This window comes from Canis aureus, chromosome 18 (genome assembly GCF_053574225.1).
Source record: "Canis aureus isolate CA01 chromosome 18, VMU_Caureus_v.1.0, whole genome shotgun sequence".
NCBI lineage: Eukaryota > Metazoa > Chordata > Mammalia > Carnivora > Canidae > Canis > Canis aureus.
This window is the reverse complement of record NC_135628.1, coordinates 59,171,282-59,197,398: the sequence shown is the minus strand read 5'-3', so window position 1 is coordinate 59,197,398 and position 26,117 is coordinate 59,171,282. Positions and strand designations below refer to the sequence as shown.

Below are 26,117 nucleotides of genomic sequence, written 5' to 3'. Positions count from 1 at the left end.
ATAAGGACCTATTTCCACTACAATTCACCTTTATTAGAATGAATATTACTTAATGGACATAATATTACTGATTTCTCAATGTCCTCTTTTATGTGACATTTGATTAACCTTATCTCATTTCCATCAGTACATGATTCTCTCTACACATCAGTAGAATTTTTATGCTAAGTTTCATGGAAAACATAAGGAAACATAAAGAAAATGTCATCAACTTCTCTGAAATGTAGGTCTTTCCTGATCATAATGTTTTCATGAATAGATAATCTACACTACACATAGGAGTGGATTAGTTGCCCTAACCTGATGATATGACTTGAGAAAATGCTCATATTTTTACTGTATAACTTACTATGTCTGTGAACAATGCATGTTACACTAAAAATCATATCAAGCTAAAGGATGCTTTAATATACCTACCCTAAAAATGAAAAAATGAAAAAAAAATATGACCAGAGAAACAACTTTCTTTTGCTGAGGAATTTTGGTAGAAGTGGTGACTTAGGAAGGAGGAACTTGATATTTCTATAACACAATCCCAGCCATGTGTCATTTCTTGTATTCCATGCAGTAAACACATTTATCATGGCATGGGAGAACCAGACCTTCAACTCAGGCTTCATCCTGCTGGGAATCTTCAATTACAGCCCCACCCACATCTTCCTCTTCTCCCTAGTCTTGGGCATCTTCACAGTGGCCTTCATGGGAAACACTGCTATGATTCTCCTCATCTATCTGGACACTCAGCTCCATACACCCATGTACTTCCTCCTCAGCCAGCTCTCTCTGATGGACCTCATGCTTGTCTGCACCACTGTACCCAAGATGGCCTTCAACTATATGTCTGGCAGCAAGTCCATCTCTCTGGCTGGTTGTGGAGCTCAGATATTCTTCTATGTGTCCCTGCTTGGAGCAGAATGTTTCCTGTTGGCTACAATGGCCTATGACCGTTATGTTGCCATTTGTCACCCATTACGATACTCAATTCTCATGAACCAGAAAATCTGTGGTCTTATGGCAGCTTGTTCATGGATTCTTGGCTCCCTTGATGGTATAATTGAAGTTGCAGTTGCTTTGTCTTTCTCATATTGTGGAGCCCGGGAAATACCCCACTTTTTTTGTGATGTCCCTGCCCTTCTCATTCTCTCATGCACCAACACATTGTTATTTGAAAGGATGATATTTATCTGTTGTGTTATTATGCTTCTTTTCCCTGTAGCAGTAATCATTGCTTCCTATGTTCATGTTATTGTGGCTGTCATTCACATGGGGTCTGGGGAGGGACGCCGGAAAGCTTTTGCCACCTGCTCCTCTCATCTCACAGTGGTGGGAATGTATTATGGAGCAGCCATGTTCATATACATGCGGCCCACTTCAGATCGTTCCCCCACTCAGGACAAGATGATCTCTGCCTTCTACACCATCCTTACTCCCATGCTGAATCCCCTCATCTACAGCCTCCGCAACAAGGAAGTAGTCAGAGCATTCTTGAAGATGTTAGGGAAGGGTAAGTCTAGAGAACAAATTGCTTGATAATTTTTATGCTTTGTTTTTTCTCATATATTCTTTGTTTTATGCCCAAATATATGTATCTCATCAATATAATTAAGTAATCAATGTTTACTGACCTTTGTAGATTTATAGGCAACAATATAAGATTTAGAAATTGAAATACTTTGCATTTTTCTTCAAATATTTCACATTTTTATGGTAAGTTCAAGCAATGAATATAAGGAAATATAGTCAAGATGCAAGACAAAATCCACAATTTATTCATTTTGTATATTATCAGTTAGCAAATAGAGGTTAATGTCCATAATAACATCCCCTTGTTTGATTGTATTGATTAAGCTTATTGTATTTTTTAACCTATCAAAAACTTAATCTTGGCAAAAAGAAAAGAATTCTGAAAAATCCAACATCTTAAGTTGGAATAATCAATTTTTTGAAAATGAATGACTCAGGTCAGTATATATATCAAGTTATGGGAATGAATAGAAGATCATTTTAAAAATTAATTTTTCATAACTACAAGGACAAAGAGACGTATTACATTGACACATAGGCATATTGAGCTTTAATTATCCTAGACATCGTTCCTCTTCAGGATTGTGGTTGACTGGAGTGTTCTCATTTATTTCTTTTTTTCTATAAATATCAGTCTTATACATGGGAAACTGAAATGTGAATCCTAAAACCTGGATTCTCATACTTGGATATCTTGATCCTTATATGGATTATGTACTGTAATTATATGAAAGTATAATATTTTTTTGGTTTAATGAGGAAATCCTGGTTTTCTGTAGACTGCATATTCTCAAATCTCATATAAGACAACTCCAAATTTATTTTTATAATCATATTCATATATATCTTTTTAAAAAAGATTGTGTTTATTCATGAGAGACACAAAGAGAGAGGGGCAGAGACATAGGCAGAGGGAGAAACAGGCTCCATGCAGGGAGCCTGATATGGGACTCTATCCCAGGATTCCAGGATCATGCCCTGAGCCAAAGGCAGATGCTCAACCACTGAGTCACCCAGGCAACCCTATATTCATATATATGTAACTCTATATAAATACTGATATGGGTATAGGTATTGATGTCAGAGATATATAATCCTGTAGAATCTTATGGCTTAAGAGGAAAAATATTTCTTCCATAAAATGAATATGAATTGTTCTGTTAAATCTGTGTGGGACTTCATCAAGATAAGAAGCTTTTGCACAGCAAAGGATACAGTCAACAAAACTCAAAGACAACCTACAGAATGGGAGAAGATATTTGCAAATGACATATCAGATAAAGGGCTAGTTTCCAAGATCTATAAAACAGTTATGAAACTCAACACCAAAGAAACAAACAATCCAATAATGAAATGGGCAAAAGACATGAACAGAAACCTCACAGAGGAAGACATAGACATGGCCAACAAGCACATGAGAAAGTGCTCTGCATCACTTGCCATCAGGGAAATACAAATCAAAACCACAATGAGATACCACCTCACACCAGTGAGAATGGGGAAAATTAACAAGGCAGGAAACCACAAATGTTGGAGAGGATGCGGAGAAAAGGGAACCATCAAAAGATGAATGGATCAAGAAGATGTGGTTTATGTATACAGTGGAATATTACTCAGCCATTAGAAATGACAAATACCCACCATTTGCTTTGATGTGGATAGAACTGGAGGGTATTATGCTGAGTGAAATAAGTCAATCGGAGAAGGACAAACATTATCTGGTCTCATTCATTTGGGGAATATAAATAATAGTGAAAGGGAATAGAGGGGAATGGAGAAGAAATGGGTAGGAAATATAAGAAAGGGAGACAGAACATGGAAGACTCCTAACTCTGGGAAACGAACTAGGGGTGGTGGAAGGGGAGGAGGGCGGGGGTGGGGGTGACTGGGTGGCGGGCACTGAGGTGGGCACTTGGTGGGATGAGCACTGGGTGTTATTCCGTATGTTGGCAAATTGAACACCAATGAAAAATAAATTTATTATTAAAAAATAGATTGAATAATTAAAAAAATAATAATTACCTTAATAGAACATTGACAAATAAACATAATCAGGGAAAAAAAAAGCATGACCAAACTGTAAAATTCAATAAAGATATTAAAACCATTAAAGATTTAAATAAAATTTTAGAGTGAACGAATTGCTAAGTAGAAAACTTCTGCAGCTGGTATAATCCAACAGAAGAAAGGATAACTGGATTCAAAGAAAGAGACCTTAAAATTGTCTAGTCAGAGAAACAAACAAAAGACTCAATGTGAATTATGGCATATTGAATGAAGTAGTATAAGTGTTATGGAAGTCTGAGAAAGAGCAAAAAGAAAAAAAAAGACAAAATTTATTTAAAGAAATAATGAAAGAATGTTGTCCATATCTCAGGAGAAAAATTAAATTCCAGATCTATTAAGTTCAAAGAACACCAAATGGGTTGATAATCAAGATATTTATGTAGATACATTAGAATCTAAATATATAAAATTAAACTATGAAAGCAGCAGAAGTAGAGCAATACGTCACACAGAAAGAAATCTCCATAAGTCTATCAGTAGATATCTAGCAAAACTCTTGCAGCCCAAAATAGAACAAGGTGTTATATTCAAAGTACTGAAGGAAAAATGAACAAACTTTCCAACCAAGGATACTTTACCTGACAGTGCTGTATATCAGAAAGAAATAAAGATACATTACCTGACAAACAAAAACTGAGAGTTTATCAACACTAGGTCTGCTCTACCTCCTGCCCTACAGGAAGTGCTAAGTGGGGTTCTTCAGATTGAAATAAAAGAATGCTAAATAGCAACATGAAAACATGAAAGTATGCAATATAGATATAAAAAGAGTGTATATTAAAATTCAAGAAAAACACAGAAAAAAATTAAAAACTAAAGTTCAGTATACTCTGGAGCTATAACGGTGGTGCACAAATCACTTCTAACATGAATGAAAAATTTAAAATGCAAAAGTATTAAAATAACTATAGCTACAATATTCACTGAAGTTTAAACATTATAAAAAGTCACAAATAGTGACAATAAAGATAGAAAATACAGATAACACAAAATATAGATAAAAACTAAAATATATTTTTGCATGCAATTAAGTTGTTATCAGGTAAAATAGACTTTTATTAGAATATACCTATATCTATATATGTAGATATAGATATATATGCCTTATAGTGATTAATAAGAAAATATCTATTTAGGTACACAAAACATTAGGATAAAGTCATCAAAGTTTTCACAAAGATACATGCACAAACACACACAATGAAAAAGAAAGACAGCAAGAGGAAGAAAGAGGCAAAGAAATTCCAAAGCAGAGTGGAAAAAATTTAAAGATGAAACTGGAAAGCATTTATCTTTGAATAATTACTTTGTACATAAATGGATTAAATTCTCTAATATGTAGAAATAAACTGGCTGAATGAATTTAAAATATCCAACTATATTTGGCTGATAAGGGACTTATTTTTGCTTTAAGAATATACATAGAAAAAATAAATAAATAAATAAACATAGAAAAAAAGAGTATACATAGGCTAAAAGGGAAAGGATAAAGGAAATATGTAAACAGTAATCAAGATAGAACAAAAAACAATATGTATATCACACAAAATAGACTTTAAAAAACTGTCAAAAAAGAAAGTAACTAATGATCAAGTGGGGCAATTTATCAAGTTTGTAGAATTCTAAATATATAGGCAGCAAACATAAGAATACTAAAATATATAAAGCTAATATAAACATTACTGAATTAAAAAATAGACATCAATTCAAACATAGGATATAACCACCCACTTTCAACATAGAATAGGTCATAGAATAGGTCATCCGGGCAAAAAAGAATCAATGAAGAAACAGTTGACATTTTATTCTAGTAAATACCCAGCAATAAAATTACTGGACTATACAGTTGTTCTATTTTTAATGATTTTTTTAGATTTTATTCATTTATTAATGAGAAACACAGAGAAAGAGGCAGAGACATAGGCAGAGGGAGAGGCTCCATCTCCCCAGATAGAGCCTGATGTGACCCTTGGGACCCTGGGATCAAAACCAGAGCCAAAGGCAGACACCCAAACATTGAGCCACCTAGGTGCTCCTCTATTTTTAATTTAACCTTCACAGTTTTCCAAAGTCACTGCACCAATTTACATTCTCTCCAAAAGGGCTTGTGGGTTCCCTTTTCTATTCATCCTCATCCACACCTGTTATTTCTTGTCTTTTTGATATTACTTATTCTGAATTTGTAAGATAATATATCTACGAAATTCAAAAAGGTATATGAACTCCATGTTTGTTGCAGCATTATTTACAATTGCCAAGATATGAAAGCGATATAAGTGTTCAATGGTAGATGCAGAAATATATATCATATAAAATCTTGTCACTCATGGACTGAACGGACCTAGAGAGTATTATGCTAAGTGAAATAAGACAGAGAAAATAAAATACCAAATGATATCATTTACATATGAAATCGAGAGAGAGAAAGGGAGAGATAGATGAACAAATAAAAACAGAAATAAATTCATAGATGCAGATAAATTGATGGTTGCAAAGAGAGCATGCCAGTATCAGCAAAATAGCTGAATGAGGATTCAAATGCATAAACTTCCATTTATAAAATAAATGAGTTACAAGTATAAATACTACAGCATAGAGAATACAGTGAATAATTTTGCAATAACTTTGTATGACGGCAAAAGGTAACTAGCATTACATAATCAGCTTTGTGTAACATAGAATTGTTGAATTGCCTGTTGTATACCTGTAACTAATATAACATTGCATGTCAACCATATTTTTTAAAAATGAAAACAATATAACAGATATGAACAAAACTTTAAACTTCAGGGATCTAACAGAAATGTATGGAACATTCCATCCATAAGCAGCAGAACGTATTTTCTTCTCAAGTACACACCAACTACTCTCCAGGATAGATAATATGCCACGATGTGAAATAAGTTTAAAGAAATATAAGTAAAATGAAATAATATAATGTTTCTTTTCCAACCACAATTGCATGAAACCAGAAATGAATAATAGGAAAAAAAGGGATAAATTTACAAATATAATGAATTTCAACCTCATATTCCTGAACAACCAATGATTCAAACAAGAAATTAAAAGGGAAATAAAAATTTTAAGAAAAATAAAATGTTTTTAAGAAAAATGAAAATATGACATACAAAAATTTGATATGTAACAAATATAATTTTTAAAAGTTATCTCGTTCAAGGAACTTGAAAAAATTAATAAAGTGCAAGTTTAACAGAAATAATAATACAGTAGATGAAAATTGATTAGAGGCTACAAAAACCAAATATATAGCCTACATAATAAATAATTGCTTTTTGAAAAGATAAACAGAATTGGCAAATCTCTAGCTAGACTAGACTAAGAAAAAGAGAAAGGACTGAAATTAATGAAATTACCAATGAAAGACATATTGCACCTGATACCACAGAATGACAAATAGTTATAAGAAGCATCTATGAACAATTATATGCCTAGAAATCGGCTGACCTAGAAAGAAAAGATATATTTCTGTAAATATACAATCTACCAAGACTGAATTATGAAGAAATGGAAAATTAAAGCAGACCATTAACAAATAAGGAATTGTATAAGTAACCACAATGTTACAAGACAGGAATTCTAGAGCAGATGGCATCACTGATGAATTATACCAAAACTTTAATGAAGAATTAATAAGTATCCTTCTCAAACCCTTCTAAAAAAGTGAAGATCAGGGAATGCTTCCAAACTTATTTTATAAAAAAAAAACTTATTTTATGAGAAAAGTGCTGATGTGATACCAAAGCCAGAGGACTCCTCAAGAAAATTAAAATTACAGCCAACATTGCTGAGAACCACAGGTATAAAATTCCTTGAAAATTCTTAGCATGCTGAATTCAACAGCACATTACACTTTGTGAGTACAAAAGTTCACAACATGAAAGAAACGTTATGAACATTATACATGTGTAGTCCTTATTAGTAACTTATTTTTTAAATGATTCACTAGTATGGAGCTCTGCTCAGTCTGCAAGTATATTTAGAGAAGAGGTAATCCTGTAGGCACTTTTTAAGCAAGTGATCCTACTTTTAAAAGGTATTATTTTTCCGTTAGTCAATAAGTAACATTTTATGTTTCTATATTGAAATCTGTTGACTTGGTGATTGAAGAGTATTGAACTATATTGTTAATATACAAGTAGTATAATTTTATATAATTTTGTAATTGTTGTCTAAAGAAAAGATCACTGAAAAATGACACTTTGGGTGGGTGTCTGGCTGGCTCATTTAGTGGAGTTCATGGCTCCTAATCTCAGAGTCATGAGTTTGAGCCCCACAGTACATGTAGTGATTACCTTAAATAAATAAATAAATAAATAAATAAATAAATAAATAAATAATCTTTAAAAAATATTTTAAATAGGAGACTGGCAAGATGATGGAAGAGTAAGGGTCCTCAAGTCATCTGTTCCCACAAGCTTACCAAGAAAACTTTCAGTACATCCTGAACACCCACAAATTCGACATGAGATATAAAGAGAGAACAGCTGGAATGCTGCAGAGAGGAAAGTTTTCACTTCTAACAAGGTAGGAAGGTGAAAAAATAAAAAAGAAAGAAAGTAGGGGAGGGAAAATGTGACTAGCAGGACTGAACCAGAGTGGTGAAAGACTCTGGGGCACAAAAGTCCAGCCCTGGACAAACAGGAATTGTAAAAATCTGAGTGACTCAGCAGGTTAGCGCCTGCCTTTGGCCCAGGGCATGATCCTGGAGCTCTGGGATCCAGTCTCACATCAGGCTCCCTGCATGTAGCCGCTTCTCCCTCTGCCTGTCTCTTTCTCTCTCTCTCTCTCTCTCTCTCTCTCTCTCTCTCTCTCTCCCTCTCTCTCTCTCTTTCTGTGTGTGTGTCTCTCTTGAAGAAATAAATAAAATCTTAAAAAAAATCTGTGCCTCAGTTTTCCCTGATGGAAAACTGCATAGTACACAAATCAGGCAGAATTGTAGGAGGGGAAGTGAAGCATCAAGATTCAAGATTTCCTGGAGACACTTTAAGACTGGGGTGCCCTGGAAATAAACTCACCACAAACCACAGTCCAAATCTCCATAAAGACCTGGAGTGCCACAGCCCTCCAGGATATTTGGAAGAAGCTGGCCAGTTACATGGGCTGCTCCAGAGTTCCTTTTATTTATTTATTTTTTAACAACAAATTTATTTTTTATTGGTGTTCAATTTGCCAACATACAGAATAACACCCAGTGCTCATCCCGTCAAGTGCCCCCCTCAGTGCCCATCACCCATTCACCCCCACCCCCTGCCCTCCTCCCCTTCCACCACCACTAGTTCGTTTCCCAGAGTTAGGAGTCTTCATGTTCTGTCTCCCTTTCTGATATTTCCTACCCATTTCTTCTCCCTTCCTTTCTATTCCCTTTCACTATTATTTATATTCCCCAAATGAATGAGACCATATGTTTGTCCTTCTCCGATTGACTTACTTCACTCAGCATAATACCCTCCAGTTCCATCCACGTTGAAGCAAATGGTGGGTATTTGTCCTTTCTAATGGCTGAGGAATATTCCATTGTATACATAGACCACATCTTCTTTATCCATTCATCTTTCGATGGACACCGAGGCTCCTTCCACAGTTTGGCTATTGTGGACATTGCTGCTAGAAACATCGGGGTGGGGGATCCCTGGGTGGCTCAGCGATTCAGCACCTGCCTTTGGCCCAGGGCATGACCCTGGAGTCCTGGGATCGAGTCCCGCATCGGGCTCCGGGCATAGAGCCTGCTTCTTCCTCTGCCTGTGTCTCTGCCTCTCTCTCTCTCTCTCTCATGAATAAATAAATAATATTTTAAAAAAAACATCGGGGTGCAGGGGTCTCGGCATTTCATTGCATCTGTACCTTTGGGGTAAATCCCCAACAGTGCAATTGCTGGGTCCTAGGGCAGGTCTATTTTTAACTATTTGAGGAGCCTCCTCACAGCTTTCCAGAGTTGCTGCACCAGTTCACATTCCCACCAACAGTGTAAGAGGGTTCCCTTTTCTCCGCATCCTCTCCAACATTTGTGGTTTCCTGCCTTGTTAATTTTCCCCATTCTCACTGGTGTGAGGTGGTATCTCTTTGTGGTTTTGATTTGTATTTCCCTGATGGCCAGTGATGCGGAGCATTTTCTCATGTGCATGTTGGCCATGTCTATGTCTTCCTCTGTGAGGTTTCTGTTCATGTCTTTTGCCCATTTCGATTGGATTGTTTGTTTCTTTGCTGTTGAGTTTAAGAAGTTCTTTATAGATCTTGGAAACTAGCCCTTTATCTGATACGTCATTTGCAAATATTTTCTCCCATTCGGTAAGTTGTCTTTTATTTTGTTGACTGTATCCTTTGCTGTGCAAAAGCTTCTTATCTTGATGAAGTCCCAATAGTTCATTTTTGCTTTTGTTTCTTTTGCCTTCGTGGATGTATCTTGCAAGTAGTTACTGTGGCCGAGTTCAAAAAGGGTGTTGCCTGTGTTCTCCTCTAGGATTTTGATGGAATCTTATCTCACATTTAGATCTTTCATCCATTTTGAGATTATCTTTGTGTATGGTGAAAGAGAGTGGTCTAGTTTCATTATTCTGCATGTGGATGTCCAATTTTCCCAGCACCATTTATTGAAGAGACTGTCTTTCTTCCAGTGGATAGTCTTTCCTCCTTTATCGAATATTAGTTGACCATAAAGTTGAGGGTCCACTTCTGGATTCTCTATTCTGTTCCATTGATCTATGTGTCTGTTTTTGTGCCAGTACCACACTGTCTTGATGACCACAGCTTTGTAGTACAACCTGAAATCTGGTACTGTGATGCCCCTAGCTATGGTTTTCTTTTTTAAAATTCCCCTGATTCCACACAAATCTTAAAATAATTTGTTCCAACTCTCTGAAGAAAGTCCATGGTATTTTGATAGGGATTGCATTAAACATGTAAATTGCCCTGGGTAACATTGACATTTTCACAATATTAATTCTTCCAAACCATAACCATGGAATATTTTTCAATCTCTTTGTGTCTTCCTCCATTTCTTTCAGAAATTTTCTATAGTTTTTAGGGTATAGATCCTTTACCTCTTTGGTGAGGTTTATTCCTAGGTATCTTATGCTTTTGGGTGCAATTGTAAATGGGATTGACTCCTTAATTTCTCCAGAGTTCCTTTTACCCTATAGCCCAACAGCAGACAGATGTGGCTGTCCTCCATTCCCTTAAGGAGAGGCAGTCCCAGGGAGCACAGGTCCAGCAGCACAGGGGCCTCACCCCAAAGCAGATAAAACCAGCTATCCTCCATTGCCACCAGACAGTTGGAAGAGGGGAGACCACAGGAAAGCAAAAACTCTCCCGCCACTGGGTGCCCCAAAAGCTGTACAGATTAGTGCACCTGCACCTGCCCCCAGGAGCATCTAGGCCAGTGTGGACTGGCAGACTGCACTCAGTTACTCACGGGGAGTTCGACTCCAGAGCTGGAAATCTGGCTGCTGCCATTTTTTTTTCTCTTCCTTTCACCTTGCACCTGGGAAAGAGACCTACGGAAGAGACCTACAGAACAACGGCCTCACAGGATAAACAGCTCCCACTGAGCCTGGCACCCGGCAGGGGGTGGGGCATCTCCGCCCAGTCACACACACCTGAGAATCCACACAGAAGACCCCTCCCCCAGAAGACCAGCTGGAAAGACAAGAAAAAAGCCAGTAGAACAAGCAGCACTGGAAAGCTCCAGGACTGAAGAAAAATAGTATATAGAACTAGAGGGTCTTTTTTTAAAAATAATTATGATACATTTTTATATCAGGCTAAAAATTTCCAATATTTTACTCTTTTCCCACCTTAACTACAATATGTTATCACCTCTGCATTGTTAATTTTTTCCCCCTTTTTTGGCTTTTATATTTCTACAATTACATATCTTAGATGTATTTCTCACTTCTAGATTCCCTTCAATGTATTCAATTTAATTTTGATAGATAGATAAGGGTTTGTGTTTTTTTCTATTTTCTGTCTTGTTTTGTTTTACAATGGGAGAGGTTAATACCTTCTAACACATGGACCAAAATACATCCAGAACCAAGTGGAACACAATGTTGCTTTATCCTGTAAAATTATATTCTCTTTTCCTTCCCATTCTGCCCCCATATTTTATCTTGTTTATGATTTTGTGGTCAATGTTAGGACCCTATATAAGTATTGCTGGTTTATCTAAATTTGGGATTGAGCATCTTCTAACATACAGAACAAAATACACTCAGAGCCAAGAGGATCATCCTCTAGGTCACCTCAGGGAGACCTACATTCTCTGTCCACTACCACTTCCTCACCACCACCATACCCTCCCTTTTTTCTTTTCCTTTCCTTCTATTTTTTTCTTCTTCTTTGTCTTTTATTTTTGGTTTCTTATTTTTACTACTTTGTTTTAGAATTTGTTTTTCACTTTAGTGGTCCTTTTGCCCTATTTTCTTCTGTTCTTTTTTAAAAAAATATTTTCTGGTCTCTACTTCTTAGGAATCATCCAGGGTATATTTTCTTAGGTCATGGTTGACATTTTTGACTAAGTTTGCTCATACAGCCACTCTACACTGAACAAAGGGACTAGAAGGAAGAATTCACCACAAAAGAAAAAACCGAATGTAACACTCTCTGACGCAGAGTTGCAGAATGTTGATTTAAATACAATGTCAGAGATTCAATTCAGAAGCAAAATTAAAAAGTTACTAGTGACTGGAAAAAAGCATAAATGACTCCAGAGACTTCATTCCTGCAGAACTGAGATCTAATCACGTCAAAATTAAAAATAGTTTAACTGAGATACAATCCAAACTGTATGCTCTAATTGCTGGGGTTAATGAGGTGGAAGAGAGAGTGAGTGACATAGAAGACAAGTTGATGGAAAGGAAGGAAGCTGAGGAAAAAAGAGAAAACCAAGAGTCCATGAGGAAAGGTTTAGGGAAATAGATAATATTTTGAAAAGGAAGTATATACATCTAAATGGGATTCCAGAAGAGGCTGACAGTGAGAAAGGAACACAAAGTATATTTGAACAAATCATAGCTGAGAACCTCCCTAATCTGAGGAAGGAAGCAGGCATTCAGATCCAGGAGATAGACAGGTGCTCACAAAAAAATTCAACACTTTGACATTTACTAGTGAAATTTGCAAATTTCAAAGGAAAGAGAAAATCCTTGAAGCAGTGCAAGACAAGAGATTCTTAACTTATATGGGGAGAAATACCAGATTAACAGCAAACCTCCCCACAGAGACCTGGCAGGCCAAAAAGGGCTGGCAGGATATATTCAGGGTACTAAATGAGAAAAACATGCAGTCAAGAATACTTTATCCGGAAAGTTCTCATTCAGAATAGAAGGAGAGATAAAAAGCAAGCATCCCGGATAGGCAGAAACTGAACAAATATGTGACCACCAAACTGGCTCTGCAAGAAATATTAACGGGGACTCTGTAAAAAAAAAAAAAAAAGGAATCCCAAAGAACAATCCACTAAAACAAGGACTAAATAGGTAATACGATGACACTACATTCATATCTTTCAATAGTTACACTGAACATTAGTGGGCTAAATAATTCCTTCAAAAGACATAGGATATCCGACTGGATAAAAAAGCAAGACCCATCTACATACTGTCTACAAGAGACTCATTTTAGATGTAAAGACACCTACAGCCTGAAAATGAAAGATTGGAGAACCATTTACGACCGAAATGGTCCTCAAAAGAAAGCTGGGATTACAATCCTCATATCAGATAAATCAGAGTTTATAACAAAGGCTGTAGTGATAGATGAAGAAGGACACTATATCATACTTAAAGGGTCTATCCAACAAGAGGATCTAACAATTATGAATATTTATACCCCTAATGTGGGAAAAGCAAAATATATCAATTGATTAATAACCAAAGAGATACATAGATAAAATACAATAATAGTAGGAGACTTCAAAAGAGCAGTGTCTGCAAATGACAGATCTTCTAAGCACAACATCCACCAAAGAAACATGGGTCTTAAAAGAAACACTGGACCACATAGATTTCACAGATGTATACAGGACTTTCCATCCAAATGTAACTGAATACACATTCTTCTCAAATTCACATGGAACTTTCTCCAGAATAGACCACATAGTGGGTCACAAATCGGGTCTAAACTACTACCAAAATATTGAGATTGTCCCCTGCATAGTTTCAGACCACGATGCTTTGAAACTAGAACTCAAACCCATGAAGAAATTTAGAAGAAACTCAAAACCATGGAGGTTAAAGAGCATCTCGCTAAAAAATGAATGGGTCAACAAGCAAATTATAAAAGAATTAAAAAGATTCATGGAAACTAAAGAAAATGAAAGCACAACTGTAAAGGTCTTTAGAATACAGCAAAACCAGTCCTAAGAGGAAAATACATCACAATAAAGCCCCCCTCAAAACATTGGAAAAAACTCAAATACACAGGCTAACTTCACATCTAAAGGAACAGGAGAAAGAACAGCAAGTAAATCCTCACCAAGCAGACCAAGAGAGATAATAAAGATTAAAATTCAATAAAATAGAGACCAGAAGAACTTAGATCAACAAAACCAGGAGTTGGTTCTTTGAAAGAATTAATAAGATATATAAACTCTTAGCCAGCCTTATTAAAAAGAAAATACTCAAATTAATAAAATCACGAAAAAAGAGGAGAGATCCCAACCAATACCAAGGAAATACAGGTGATTTTAAAAACATATTATGAGCAGCTATATGCCAATAAATTGGGCAATCTGGAAGAAATGGATGCATTTCTGGAAAATTACAAATTAGAGAAACTGGAACAAGAAGAAATAGAAAAACTGAACAGACCAATAACCAGGGAGGAAATGGAAGCAGTCATCAAAAACCTCTCAAGACACAAAAGTCCAGGGCCAGATGGCTTTCCAGGGGAATTCTATCAAACATTTAAAGAAGAAACCATACCTGTTCTACTAAAACTGTTTTGAAGTATAGAAAGGGAGGGAATACTTCTAAACTCGTTCCATGAGGCCATTACCTTGATTCCAAAACCAGACAAAGTCCCCACCAAAAAGGTGAATTATAGGCCAATATCCCTGATGAACATGGGTGCAAAAATTCTCATATAGCCAATAGGATCCAACAGTACACTAAAAGGATTGTTCACCAGGACCAAGTGGGATTTATCCCCAGGATGCAAGGGTGGTTCACTCACTCATAAAACAATCAACATGATAGGGATGCCTTGGTGGCTCAGCCGTTAACCATCTGCCTTCGGGTCAGGGCATGATTCTGGAGTCCCAAGATCATGTCCCACATCAGGCTTCCTGCATGGAACCTGCTTTTCCCTCTGCCTGTGTCTCTGCCTCTCTCTTTCTGTCTCTCATGAATAAATAACTAAATTCTAAAAAAAAATCAATGTAATAGATCACATCAGTAAGCAAAAGAAACCAAGAACCATATGATCCTCTCAATAGACGCAAAGAAAATATTTGACAAAACACAGGAAACATTCCCAATTAAAACTCTTCAAAGTGTAGGGATACAAGGAACATTCCTCAATATCTTAAAAGCAATTTATGAAAAGCCCACAGAAAATGATTCTCAATGAGGAAAAACTGAGATCTTTGCCTCTAAGATCAGGAACATGACAGGGATGTCCACTGTCACCACTGTTATTCAGCATTGTAATAGAAGTCCTAGCCTCGGCAATCAGGCAACAAAAAGAAATAAAAGGCATTTAAATTGGCAAAGAAGAAGTCAAACTCTCCCTCTTTGCAGATGACATGATACTGTACATAGAAAACCCAAAAGACTCCACCCCAAGATTGCTAGAACTCATGCAGCAATTTGGCAGTGTGGCAGGATACAAAATCAATGCCCAGAAATCAGTGGCATTTCTGTACACTAATAAGGAGACTGAAGAAAGAGAAATTAAGGGATCAGTCCCATTAAAATTGCACCCAAAACGATAACATACCTAGGAATAAACCTAACCAAAGAGGTAAAGGATGTATACCATAAAAACTATAGAACACTTCTGAAAGAAATTGAGGACGATACAAAGAGATGAAAAAATATTCCATTCAATTGGATTGGAATGGAATTGGATTGGAAGAATTAATATTGTGAAAATGTCTATACTACACAGTGCAATTTAACATTCAGTGCAATCTCTATCAAAATATCATTGACATTCTTCAGAGAGTTGGAACAAATAATCTTAAGATTTGTGTGGAATCAGAAGAGACCCTGCATAGCCAGGGGAATATTGACAAAGAAAACCAGAGCCCCAAAGGCATCACAATGCCGGATTTCAAGTTGTACTACAAAGCTGTGGTCATCAGGACAGTGTGGTACTGGCACAAAAACAGGTACATAGATCAATGGAACAGAATAGAGAACCCAGAAATGGGCCCTCAACTCTATCATCAACTAATATTTGACAAAGCTGGAAAGACAATCCACTGGAAAAGGGACAGTCTCTTCAATAAATGGTGCTGAGAAAATTAGACATCCACCTGCAGAAGAATAAAACTAGACCATTCCCTTACACCATACACAAAGAGACACTCAAAATGGATGAAAGATCTAAACATGAGACAAGAATCCATCGAAATCCTAGAGGAGAACACAGGCAACACCCTTTTTGAACTTGGCCACAGCAACTTCTTGCAAGATACATCCATGAAGGCAAGGGAATCAAAAACAAAAATGAATTATTGGGACTTAATCAATATAAAAACCTTCTGCACAGCAAAAAAAATAAAAAGTCAACAAAACTAAAAGACCACCTACAGCATGGGAGATGATTTTTGCAAATGACTATCAGGTAAAGGGCTAGTATCCAAGATCTATAAAGAACTTATTAAACTCAACACCCAAGAAACAAAAAATCCAGTCATGAAATGGGCAGAGAACATGAACAGAAATTTCACCAAAGAAGACATACACATGGCGAAGAAGCACATGAGAAAATGCTCTGCATCACTTGCCATCAGGGAAATACAAATCAAAACCACAATGAGATACCACCTCACATCAGTGAGAATGGGGAAAATTAACAAGACAGGAAACAACAAATGTTGGAGAGGATGTGGAGAAAGGAGAACCCTCTTGCACTGTTAGTGTGAATGCAAGCTGGTGCAGCCACTCTGGAAAATAGTGTGGAGGTTCATCAAAGAGTTAAAAATAGAGCTACTCTATGACCCAGCAATTGCTCTACTGGGGATTTACCCCAAAGATACAGATGCAGTGAAACACTGGGACACCTGCACCCCAGTGTTTATAGCAGCAATGTCCACAATAGCCAAACTGTGGAGGGAATCTCGATGTCCTTCAATAGATGAATGAATAAAGAAGATGCGGTCTATATATACAGTGGAATATCCCCTCAGCCTTAAGAAAGGAGACATATCCATCATCTGATTCTATGTGAATGGAACTGGAGGGTATTATCCTGAGTGAAATAAGTCAGTCAGAGAAGGACAATCATCATATGGTTTCACTCATATGGGGAATATAAGAAATAGGAGAGGGATCATAAGGGAAATGAGGGAAACTGAGTGGGAAAAATTAGATATGGAGACAAATCTTGAGAGAGTCCTAACTCTGGGAAACAAATAAAAGGATTGCAGAAGGGGAGGTGGATGGGGGGTTAGGGTAACTGGGTGACAGGCATGACCACTGGAGGTTATACTATATGTTGGCAAATTGAATTTCAATAAAAACAAATGAAAAAAAAAGAGTGAGGAGAAACAGACTCTCAAAACAAAAATTAGGGAATTTGTTGCCAGTAGAACTGTCTTTGCAAGAAATGTTTATTTCTTTAGATAAGAGGAGGACCCTAGTATGAAACTTGACTTATATAGAGAAACAGTGTCAAAGAAGTAAGTGAATGTATTTTAAAAAGCTTTTCTTATTAAGAAAAAAGGGAGACACAGATAGGGGACAGAGACATAGGCAGAGGGAAAAGTAGTCTCCCTGTGAGGACCCTGATGTGCAACCCAATCCCAGGACCCTGGGATCATGACCTGAGCCAAAGGTAGATGCTCAAACACTGAGCCACCCATGTACACCCTCCAATAATTTTGATTTTGTTTCTTTTCAATGCATCACTTGTTTCTCAAAACCTCTCCTCATGGGCAATTAGTTGCTTTTGTTTCTTTTCCTCAGCTTCTTACCTTTCCATCACCTTATCTTCTTTGTCATTTGGTCTCTCTTCTGACTTCTTTTCCCTAAATATTAGAGCATCGAGTTTAGACTACATCTAGAGTATTTTTAATTTCAGCCTGATTAGATCTCATTTTTGCACTGAGTTTCTGTTGTGTCTTTTGTTTTTCCAGCCCAACTAGTAATTTTATAGTTCTTATGCTGAATTCCATCTCTTACATTTTATTTAAATCCATATTGATCATATCTGTGGCAGAGAGTATTATCTATGGTTCTTTCTTTTGTTGTGAATTCCCCCCTTGTAATCAAGCTAAATACACAATAGAATCCAATGAGGTCAGAAAAGAAATCAGAAAGCAAAAGAAAAAGAAAAAAAAAACAAAAAAGTGGGAGGAAGAGAAAATATAATCTCACAGGTGGGCAAAACAGAGTAATCCACTTGTTCCTGAGTTTATTTTGGGTTGTGTATTAGAAGTCACTAAATCTGAAAATTGTATAGAATGCAAAGTTTAAATATATTCAAAACTAAAGAGTGAAAGAAAGACAAAAATTCAGTATATATCTATAAAATGTAAACATAAAAAGTGAAAGGTTAAAAAAAAGTTTGTAAAATAAGAAACTGGTTGAAAGGGATAAAAGAAAAAAAATAAATGGAAAATTTTTAATAGAAATATAAATGAATCATGAAATGAAACCTATAATTTGATATACTATTTTCCTGTAGTGGTGGAATTTTATAGTCTCATGTGGTCTGTAAATTTGCTGTGCACCTCTTCTTCCAGTTGATCTTCTGGCATAGTGGCCCGCTGTGCTGCTTCTCAGACATCTTTGGCTGGCCAGAGTTGCACCACCCCTTGCCAGGCACCTGGCTGAGTGTAAGCTGATCCTTGGTGTGGCTTTTTTTCCCCCCTGAAAGCTTTCCAAGCCTCTTTAGAGGATCCAAATAAAAATGGCCTCGCCCCAATCTTCAGCCCCAGAGCTGAAACATTGTGGTCCTCTCTCTTCAGTAAACCCTCATGGATAAATGGCTTTCACTTTTGTGTGGTCCACAGTCTGTGGACTTCTGTGATGCTTGCCCACATCAAGACCCCTGGGGTGAGGGGGAAGTTGTGGTGTCTTGCCTTACTGCACTTGGTAGGGTGGTGATACTGGATAGTGAGTGCACCTGTTCCACTCCTCCCAGGGGATAGCTCCAAGTCCTCTGCAGGTTCCCCAGGTGGAAAGCAGTCACCCAATAGGCACTGGCCCTGGCTCCTGGTCTATGGTGAACCAAGTTGAGAGCCCCTTCCTGGGGTCCCCAAACCCAACAAATTTCCCCACTCCACTGCTTGTGAACTCCACTGCCTCAGGCATCCCTGTTAATTCTATGACTCCAAAGATCCTAAGACCATATTGCCGCACCTAGAATTCCACCCATTTCACCATTTGAGCACCTTTCATGCAGGGATGTCTCTCACTGGAGCAGATCTCTCTCTCTCTCTCTCTCTCTCTCTCTCTCTCTTTTAGAGCAGATTTCTAAGGGCTCTGATTTTGCCCTCTGGGGCTATATCACATTCCAGTAGCTGGCTTCTGGAGACTCCCTCTCCCTATTTTTTATCTTCTGATATCCTCTCAGATTCGCTTCTCCACACCTCCTACCTTGCACAAATGGTCACTTCTCTACTTGTAGAGTTTCAGATATTCTTTCCTTAGATACCAGGTTGAGTTCATGTGTGTTCAGAATGCTTTGATAGTTATCTAGTAATTCAAAGGACCAGATGAAATGAGGTCCCCCACTCTTCCACCACCTTGTCCCAGAAACTGAAATTACTATTTTATGTGCACACTAGCTAATACAGAATTCAGACAACTGACGCAATATGCAATTACTGAACAGTATTTTATTTTAATTTTACATTTTCATTTGATTAAGATTAATTCTTTTTTTATCTTTGTTTAATACAACCAAAATCTTCAACCACATCAGTGACTATAATTCTCCCTGCTACTTTTGTTTTACTCCTTACCCTCCTTTGAATTGTCTCCTTACTCTTCCTTTCCTTATTCAACCTAAATATCCATAATCCATCTTTAAAATGATGACTTGGCTTCAACTTTACCCTCTGTGTGATCTCATGGTCCCATCTCTTTTTAAGTCACACCTCCTTGATGTTGACCACACCCTAATAAATATAACTGCAAAAAAAGTGAGATTCAATGCTATCACTTTAAATGTGCAAACATTAACTTTTAGTGGGCATTTAAACATCTGAAAATATTACCTATATCTAGTCCATCTCTTCTCTCTTTTTTTTTCAGATAACTATTTCATACATTTTCAATCCTCTGAATACTTGAATGTATCATCTCTCAACATATCTCTCAACTGCTGACTTGTTTCTTATTTCAATAATCATGTTACAATCATGGGAAGAAAGGTACCAAGTGTTTCCACTGCATTTCCCACACACTCATGTGCAAATATTCACACATCTGTCTTATTCTTTTATGTCATTTTGGAGGCCCTATGAGTGGTGCAAGATAAGTCCCATCTTTTTCTATAGTTGTCAGTTTCCCACATCTTTCCTGACACAGATATATTATGACAGCAGTTCTCCTTATTTTTAGATCACCACTTTCCTTCACTTTCACTGAGTTCTTTCCTTCAGCCAGAGAACTATATGATATTCACTCAGCTAAAAAGAAATATATTTGACTCTACTTGACACACTCCCAGTCACTCACTCATATACAGTCCAGAATCATATACATCTAGACTTCTTGAAAGCTTCATGTATACTCACTATACACAATCCCGTTTTATTCATCCTCTTTTAAGTCAGATTAATTTAGGCTTTAGTACCCAAAACACCTTCAATTTTACTCAAATAAAAGGCATTAAGGGCTTTACCTTCTTATGTTCAGAGTTCAATTTGTTAATTGAGCTCTGAACGTATCTTTTTCATCCTATTTATTAAAGATTAGTTAAATAGTTAATTATTGAAGTAGAGTTGACATGCACTTACATTACTTTCTGGTGTACAACATAGCAATTCAGCAATTCTCTATATTACTCAGTGCTCACCAAAATGAATGTAGTCATCATCTATGACATAAAATTTATTGAATATTATTGACTATATTCCCTGTGCAACATTTTTTTCTGGGATTTGCTTATTTTATAAAGGAAGGTTTGTACTACTTCATTAACTTAATCTACTTAATCTACTTCCTTTCACGAACTTACCCTTTGGCAACTGCCAGTTTATTCTCTGTGTTTAGGAATCTCCATTCCTGTTTGTTTGATTTGGTGTTTAGATTTCATATATAAGTAAAATCATATGGTATTTGTCTTTCTGTAACTTAATTCACTTAACAAAATAACCTTGATACCCAAACATGTAGTAGCAAATGGCAAGATTTCATTCTTTCTCTCACTAAATAATATTCTACATCTTATTTTTCCATTTATCAATTGATAAACATTTGAGCTGCTACAATATCTTGGATATTGTAAATAATATTGCAATAAATGTACAGTTGTGTATAGTTTTTGAATTAATATTTTGCTTTTGTTTTTGGCAAATACCCAGTTGTGGAATTACTGGATCATGTGGTATTTCTAATTTTAATTTTTTTATGGACTATGATGTGTTTTCCATAGTGGTTGCACTAACAAACATTCTTACCAACCGTGCATAGGAGTTCCCTTTTCTTCACATGCTTACCAACATTTATTATCTCTCGTCTTTTTGATATAAGCCATTCTTACTAGTTTCAGATGATATTTCATTGTGGTTTTGATTTTTCTTTTCCTGATGATTAGTATATTGAACAGATTTTTATGTGTCTGTTTGCAATCTCTACATCTTCTTTGGGAAAAGGAAAATATCTTCTCAAGTCCTCAAACCATTTTTAATTAGATTATTCATGATTCAAGTTGTATAAGCTCTTTATATATTTTGGAAATCAACCTTATCAGATGTATCATTTGAAAATACATCTTCTCCGATTCAGTAAATTGTCTTTTTTATTGTGACGCTGATTTCCCTCACTGTGGGAAGATTTTTCTTTTTCTTTTTTTAATTTATTTTTTTTTATTGGAGCTCAATTGCCAACATATAGCATAACACCCAGTGCTCCTCACGTCAAGTGCCCCCCCTCAGTGCTCGTCACCCAGTCACCCCAATACACCACCCAAATCCCTTTCCACTACCTCTTGATCTTTTCCCAGAGTTAGTTGTCTCTCATGTTTCGTCACCCACACTGATATTTTCACTCATTTTCTCTCCTTTTCCCTTTATTCCTTTTCACTATTTTTTATATTCCCCAAATGAATGAGACCATATAATATTTGTCCTTCTCTGATTGACTTATTTCACTCAGCATAATACCTTCCAGTCCCATTAGCTTACTTTTGCTTTTGTTTCCCTTGTCTGAAGAGACATATTTAAAAAAAGGCTCAGAATTGAGGAGGGCCACTGACAAGATGGCAGAGGACTAGGGTCCTCACCTCAAACAGCCCCACCAAATTACCTAGATAACTTTAAATCCTGAACACCTACAAATTCAAACTGAGATTTAAAGAGAATAGCTGGAACACTACAGAGAGAAGAGTTTTTACTTCTAACAAAGTAGGAAGGTGTAAAAAATAAAATAAAAAAAGGATCCAGTGGGGGAGGGGCCCCGTGAGGAGCCAGGCTAACGCCAGGTGGAAAAAGCTTCTAGGACAGGAAAGCCCCATCCCGGAGAAGCAGGAACTTTAAAAATCCGCACTGGATTCTTCACGGATGGAAAGGTGCTCAGCAGGGAACTCAGGCAGAACCCCAGGAGGGGCAGTTGAGCCTCCAGTCTCCCAGGGTCACTAATAGAGGAAGTGCATCCCTGGGGAAAGCACACTGTGCACCACGGACCAATCTCAGTAAAAGGCCCCGCGCGTACCCAGCGGGGCCTCGGGAGAACCTAGTGGGTCAGGTGGGGAGTCTGGGTGGAGGGGGCTGCATCCTGCTGCCTTTGGGAGCTGCAACCCAGGAGCGTGATTCCAGCAGCAAAGATGCTTAGTGCCAAATATATATAAACCAGGAATACTTGTAGAAAGCCCCACTATGGATCCCCAAATTATAAATTAGATAAAAGAGGGGGGCAGAATAGGAATGAGGAATCTCACAGAATGAACCAGCATGGTATACCACTTGGTTCCCGGATCCCACCGGATCCCAGGGCGCAAAGCAGACATAGCCCACGATCCTGAGTTCCACCCGGGACAGGCGGAGACAGAGAAGGCACAGGAAAACAAGGAAGCTCCTGCCGAGGGGTGCCCCCAAACTGTGCAGATCAACGCCCCCGCCCTGGGAGCACCTAGGTCAGTGCCAACTGGGAGCTGTGGTAGTTACTGCAGGGAGCTGACTCTAGGGCTAGAGACCTGGCTGCCGCCAGTGTTGTTGCTCTTCCTTGTTTCACTGTGTGCTTGGAGAGTCTGGGCCACCAGGGAACAGGGGCCTCATGGGGTAAACACTGAGCCCGGCACCCAGCAGGGGGAGGGCCATCTCCCCCACGTACACACACCTGAGAATCAGCACAGCAGGCCCCTCCCCCAGAAGACTAGCTGGAGGGACAGGGGAAGAGCAAGTTCCTGACCAAGCAGCCTTGGAAAGCTCCAGGGGAAGTCGAGGGATTTACAGTATATAGAACTAGAGGATATCCTTCCTAATTTTTTCTTCCTTTTCCAGTACAACTCATTATTTATATCAGACTGTAAATTTCCAATTTTTTTTCTCTTTTCCCACCTTAACTACAATATTTTACTGCTTCTTCATTTTTAAGTTTCTACCTTTTTTACTTTCCTATTTCTACAATGACAGGTCCTAGATATATTTTCCACTTCTGGATTCCCTTCAACATACTCAACTTAATTTTGGGAGATATACAAGATATGTTTTGTTTTGTTTTGTTTTGTGTTTTATGTTTTCTCTGCCTCATATTGTTCTACAATGGCAAAAGTTAATACATTCTAAAACATGACCAGCATGCACACAGAACCAAGTGGTATACCATGCTGGTTCATTCTGTGAGATTCCTCATTCCTATTCTGCCCCCCTCTTTTATCTAATTTATAATTTGGGGATCCATGGTGGGGCTTTCTACAAGTATTCCTGGTTTATATATATTTGGCACTAAGCATCTTCTAACATACAGAACTTAGTAACTCAGAACAGAGGATCACCCTCTAGGACCCCTCAGGTGAACTGCATTTTCCCTCCACTACAACTTCATCACCACCATCATCTCCCAGTTCCCCAACCCCAGTGGTTGATATTCTTGATGCAGCCTGCTCATACAGCCACTCTCCACTGAGCAAAATGACTAGAAAGAAGAACTCAGCACAAAAGAAAGAATCAGAAAAGTACTCTCTCACACAGAGTTAAAGAATTTGGATTACAATTCCATTTCAGAAAGCCAATTCAGAAGCACAAATATAAAAGCTACTGGTGGCTCTGGAAAAAAGTATAAAGGATTCAAGAGATTTCAAGACTACAGAATTTAGATCTTCAGGCTGAAATTAAAAATCAATTAAATGAGATGCAATCCAAACTGGAGGTCCTAACAATGAGGGTTAATGAGGTGGAAGAAAGAGTGAGTAACATAGAAGACAAGTTGATGGCAAGGGAGGTAGCTGGAGAAAAAAATAGAAAAACAAAAAACCATGAGGAAAGGTTAAGGGAAATAAATAATAGCCTCAAAAGGAAAAATCTACCTATAATTGGGGTTCCAAAGAGCTCCAAGAGGGACAGAGTGCCAGAAAGCATATTTGAACAAATCATAGCTGAGACTTCCCTAATTTGGGGAGAGAAACAGGCATTCAGATCCAGGAGATAGAGAAGTCCCCACACAAATTCAACAAAAACAATTCAATACCTCAACATTAGATTGTGAAACTTGCAAATTCCAAAGATAAAGAGAAAATCCTTAAAGTAGTGAGAGAAAAGAGATGCCTAAATTATATGGGGAGAAATATTAGATTAACAGCAGACCTCTCCACAGACATGGCAGGCTAGAAAGGGGTGACAGGATATATTCAGGGTCCTAAATAAGAAGAACATGCAGCCAAGAATATTCTATCCAGCAAGGCTCTCATTCAGAATATAAGGATAGATAAAGAGCTTCCAAAATAGGCAGAAACTGAAAGAGTGTGTGACCACCAAACTGGCTCTGCAAGAAATATTAAGGGAGATTCTGTAAAAGAAAGAGCAAGTCCAAGGAAATATTCCACAAAAATCAGGGACTGAATAGGTATTACGATGACACTAAATTCATATCCTTAAATAGTTGCTCTGACAGTGAATGGGTTAAAAGATTCCATCAAAAGGCACAGGGTTTCAGACTGGATAAAAAAGCAATACCCATCTATTTGCTGTCTACAAGAGACTAGTTCTAGCCCTAAGGACACCTACTGCCTGAAAATGAAAGATTGGAGAACCATTTACCATTCAAATGGTCTTCAAAAGAAAGCAGGGGTAGCAATCCTCATATCCGATAAATTAAAGTTTATCCCAACAACTGTAATAAGAGATGGAAAGGGACACTGTATCATACTTAAAGGGTCTATCCAACAAGAAAACCTAACAATCATGAATATTTATGCCCATAATGTGGGAGCTGCAAAGTATATCAAACAATTAATAACCAAAGTAAAGACATACTTAGAAAATAATACACTAATATTAAAAGATTTCAACAAGGCACTTTCTGCAAATGACAGATATTCTAAGCACAATATCTCTGAAGAAGCAAGAGCTTTAAATGATACACTACACCAGCTGAATTTTACAGATATTTACAGAACTTTACATCCAAATGGAACTGAAGACACACTCTTCTCAAGTGCATATGGAACTTTCTCCAGAATAGATCACTTACTGGGTTACAAATCAGATCTTAACCAAAACCAAAAGATTGGGATTGTCCCCTGCATATTTTCAGACCACAACGCTTTGAAACTAGAACTCAATCACAAGAAGAAATTTGGAAGAAACTCAAACATGTGGAGGTTAAAGAGCATCCTGCTAAAGGTTGAATGGGTCCACCAGGAAATTAAAGAAGAATTCAAAAGATTCATGGAAACTAATGAAAATGAAGATACAACTGTTCAAACTCTTTGGGATACAGCAAAATGATTCTAAGAGGAAAAGACATCACAATACAAGCATGTTCAAAAAATTGAAAAAACTCAAATACACAGGCTAACTTCGCATCTAAAGGAACTGGAGAAAGAACGGCAAATAAAACCTACACCAAGCGGAAGAAGATAGTTAATAGAGATTCAAGCAGAACCCAATGAATTAGAGACCAGAAGAACTGTAGAACATATAAACGAAACCAGGAGTTAGTTCTTTGAAAGAA

At 37.3% G+C, this 26,117-nt stretch overlaps 1 protein-coding gene across 1 annotated transcript; it reads left to right on the top strand.

Annotated features, from left to right (window-relative positions):
• The first annotated feature begins 582 nt into the window (after positions 1 to 582).
• On the top strand, positions 583 to 1,530 carry LOC144288453 (olfactory receptor 2M3-like). The gene has a single exon (XM_077855939.1). The coding sequence runs from the start codon at positions 583 to 585 to the stop codon at positions 1,528 to 1,530; it is 948 nt and encodes a 315-aa protein (XP_077712065.1).
• Positions 1,531 to 26,117: the final 24,587 nt, after the last annotated feature.

Excerpts from the sequence above, each read along its gene's own strand:
- LOC144288453 (XM_077855939.1), top strand. The coding sequence starts at position 583 with ATGGCATGGGAGAACCAGACCTTCAACTCAGGCTTCATCCTGCTGGGA.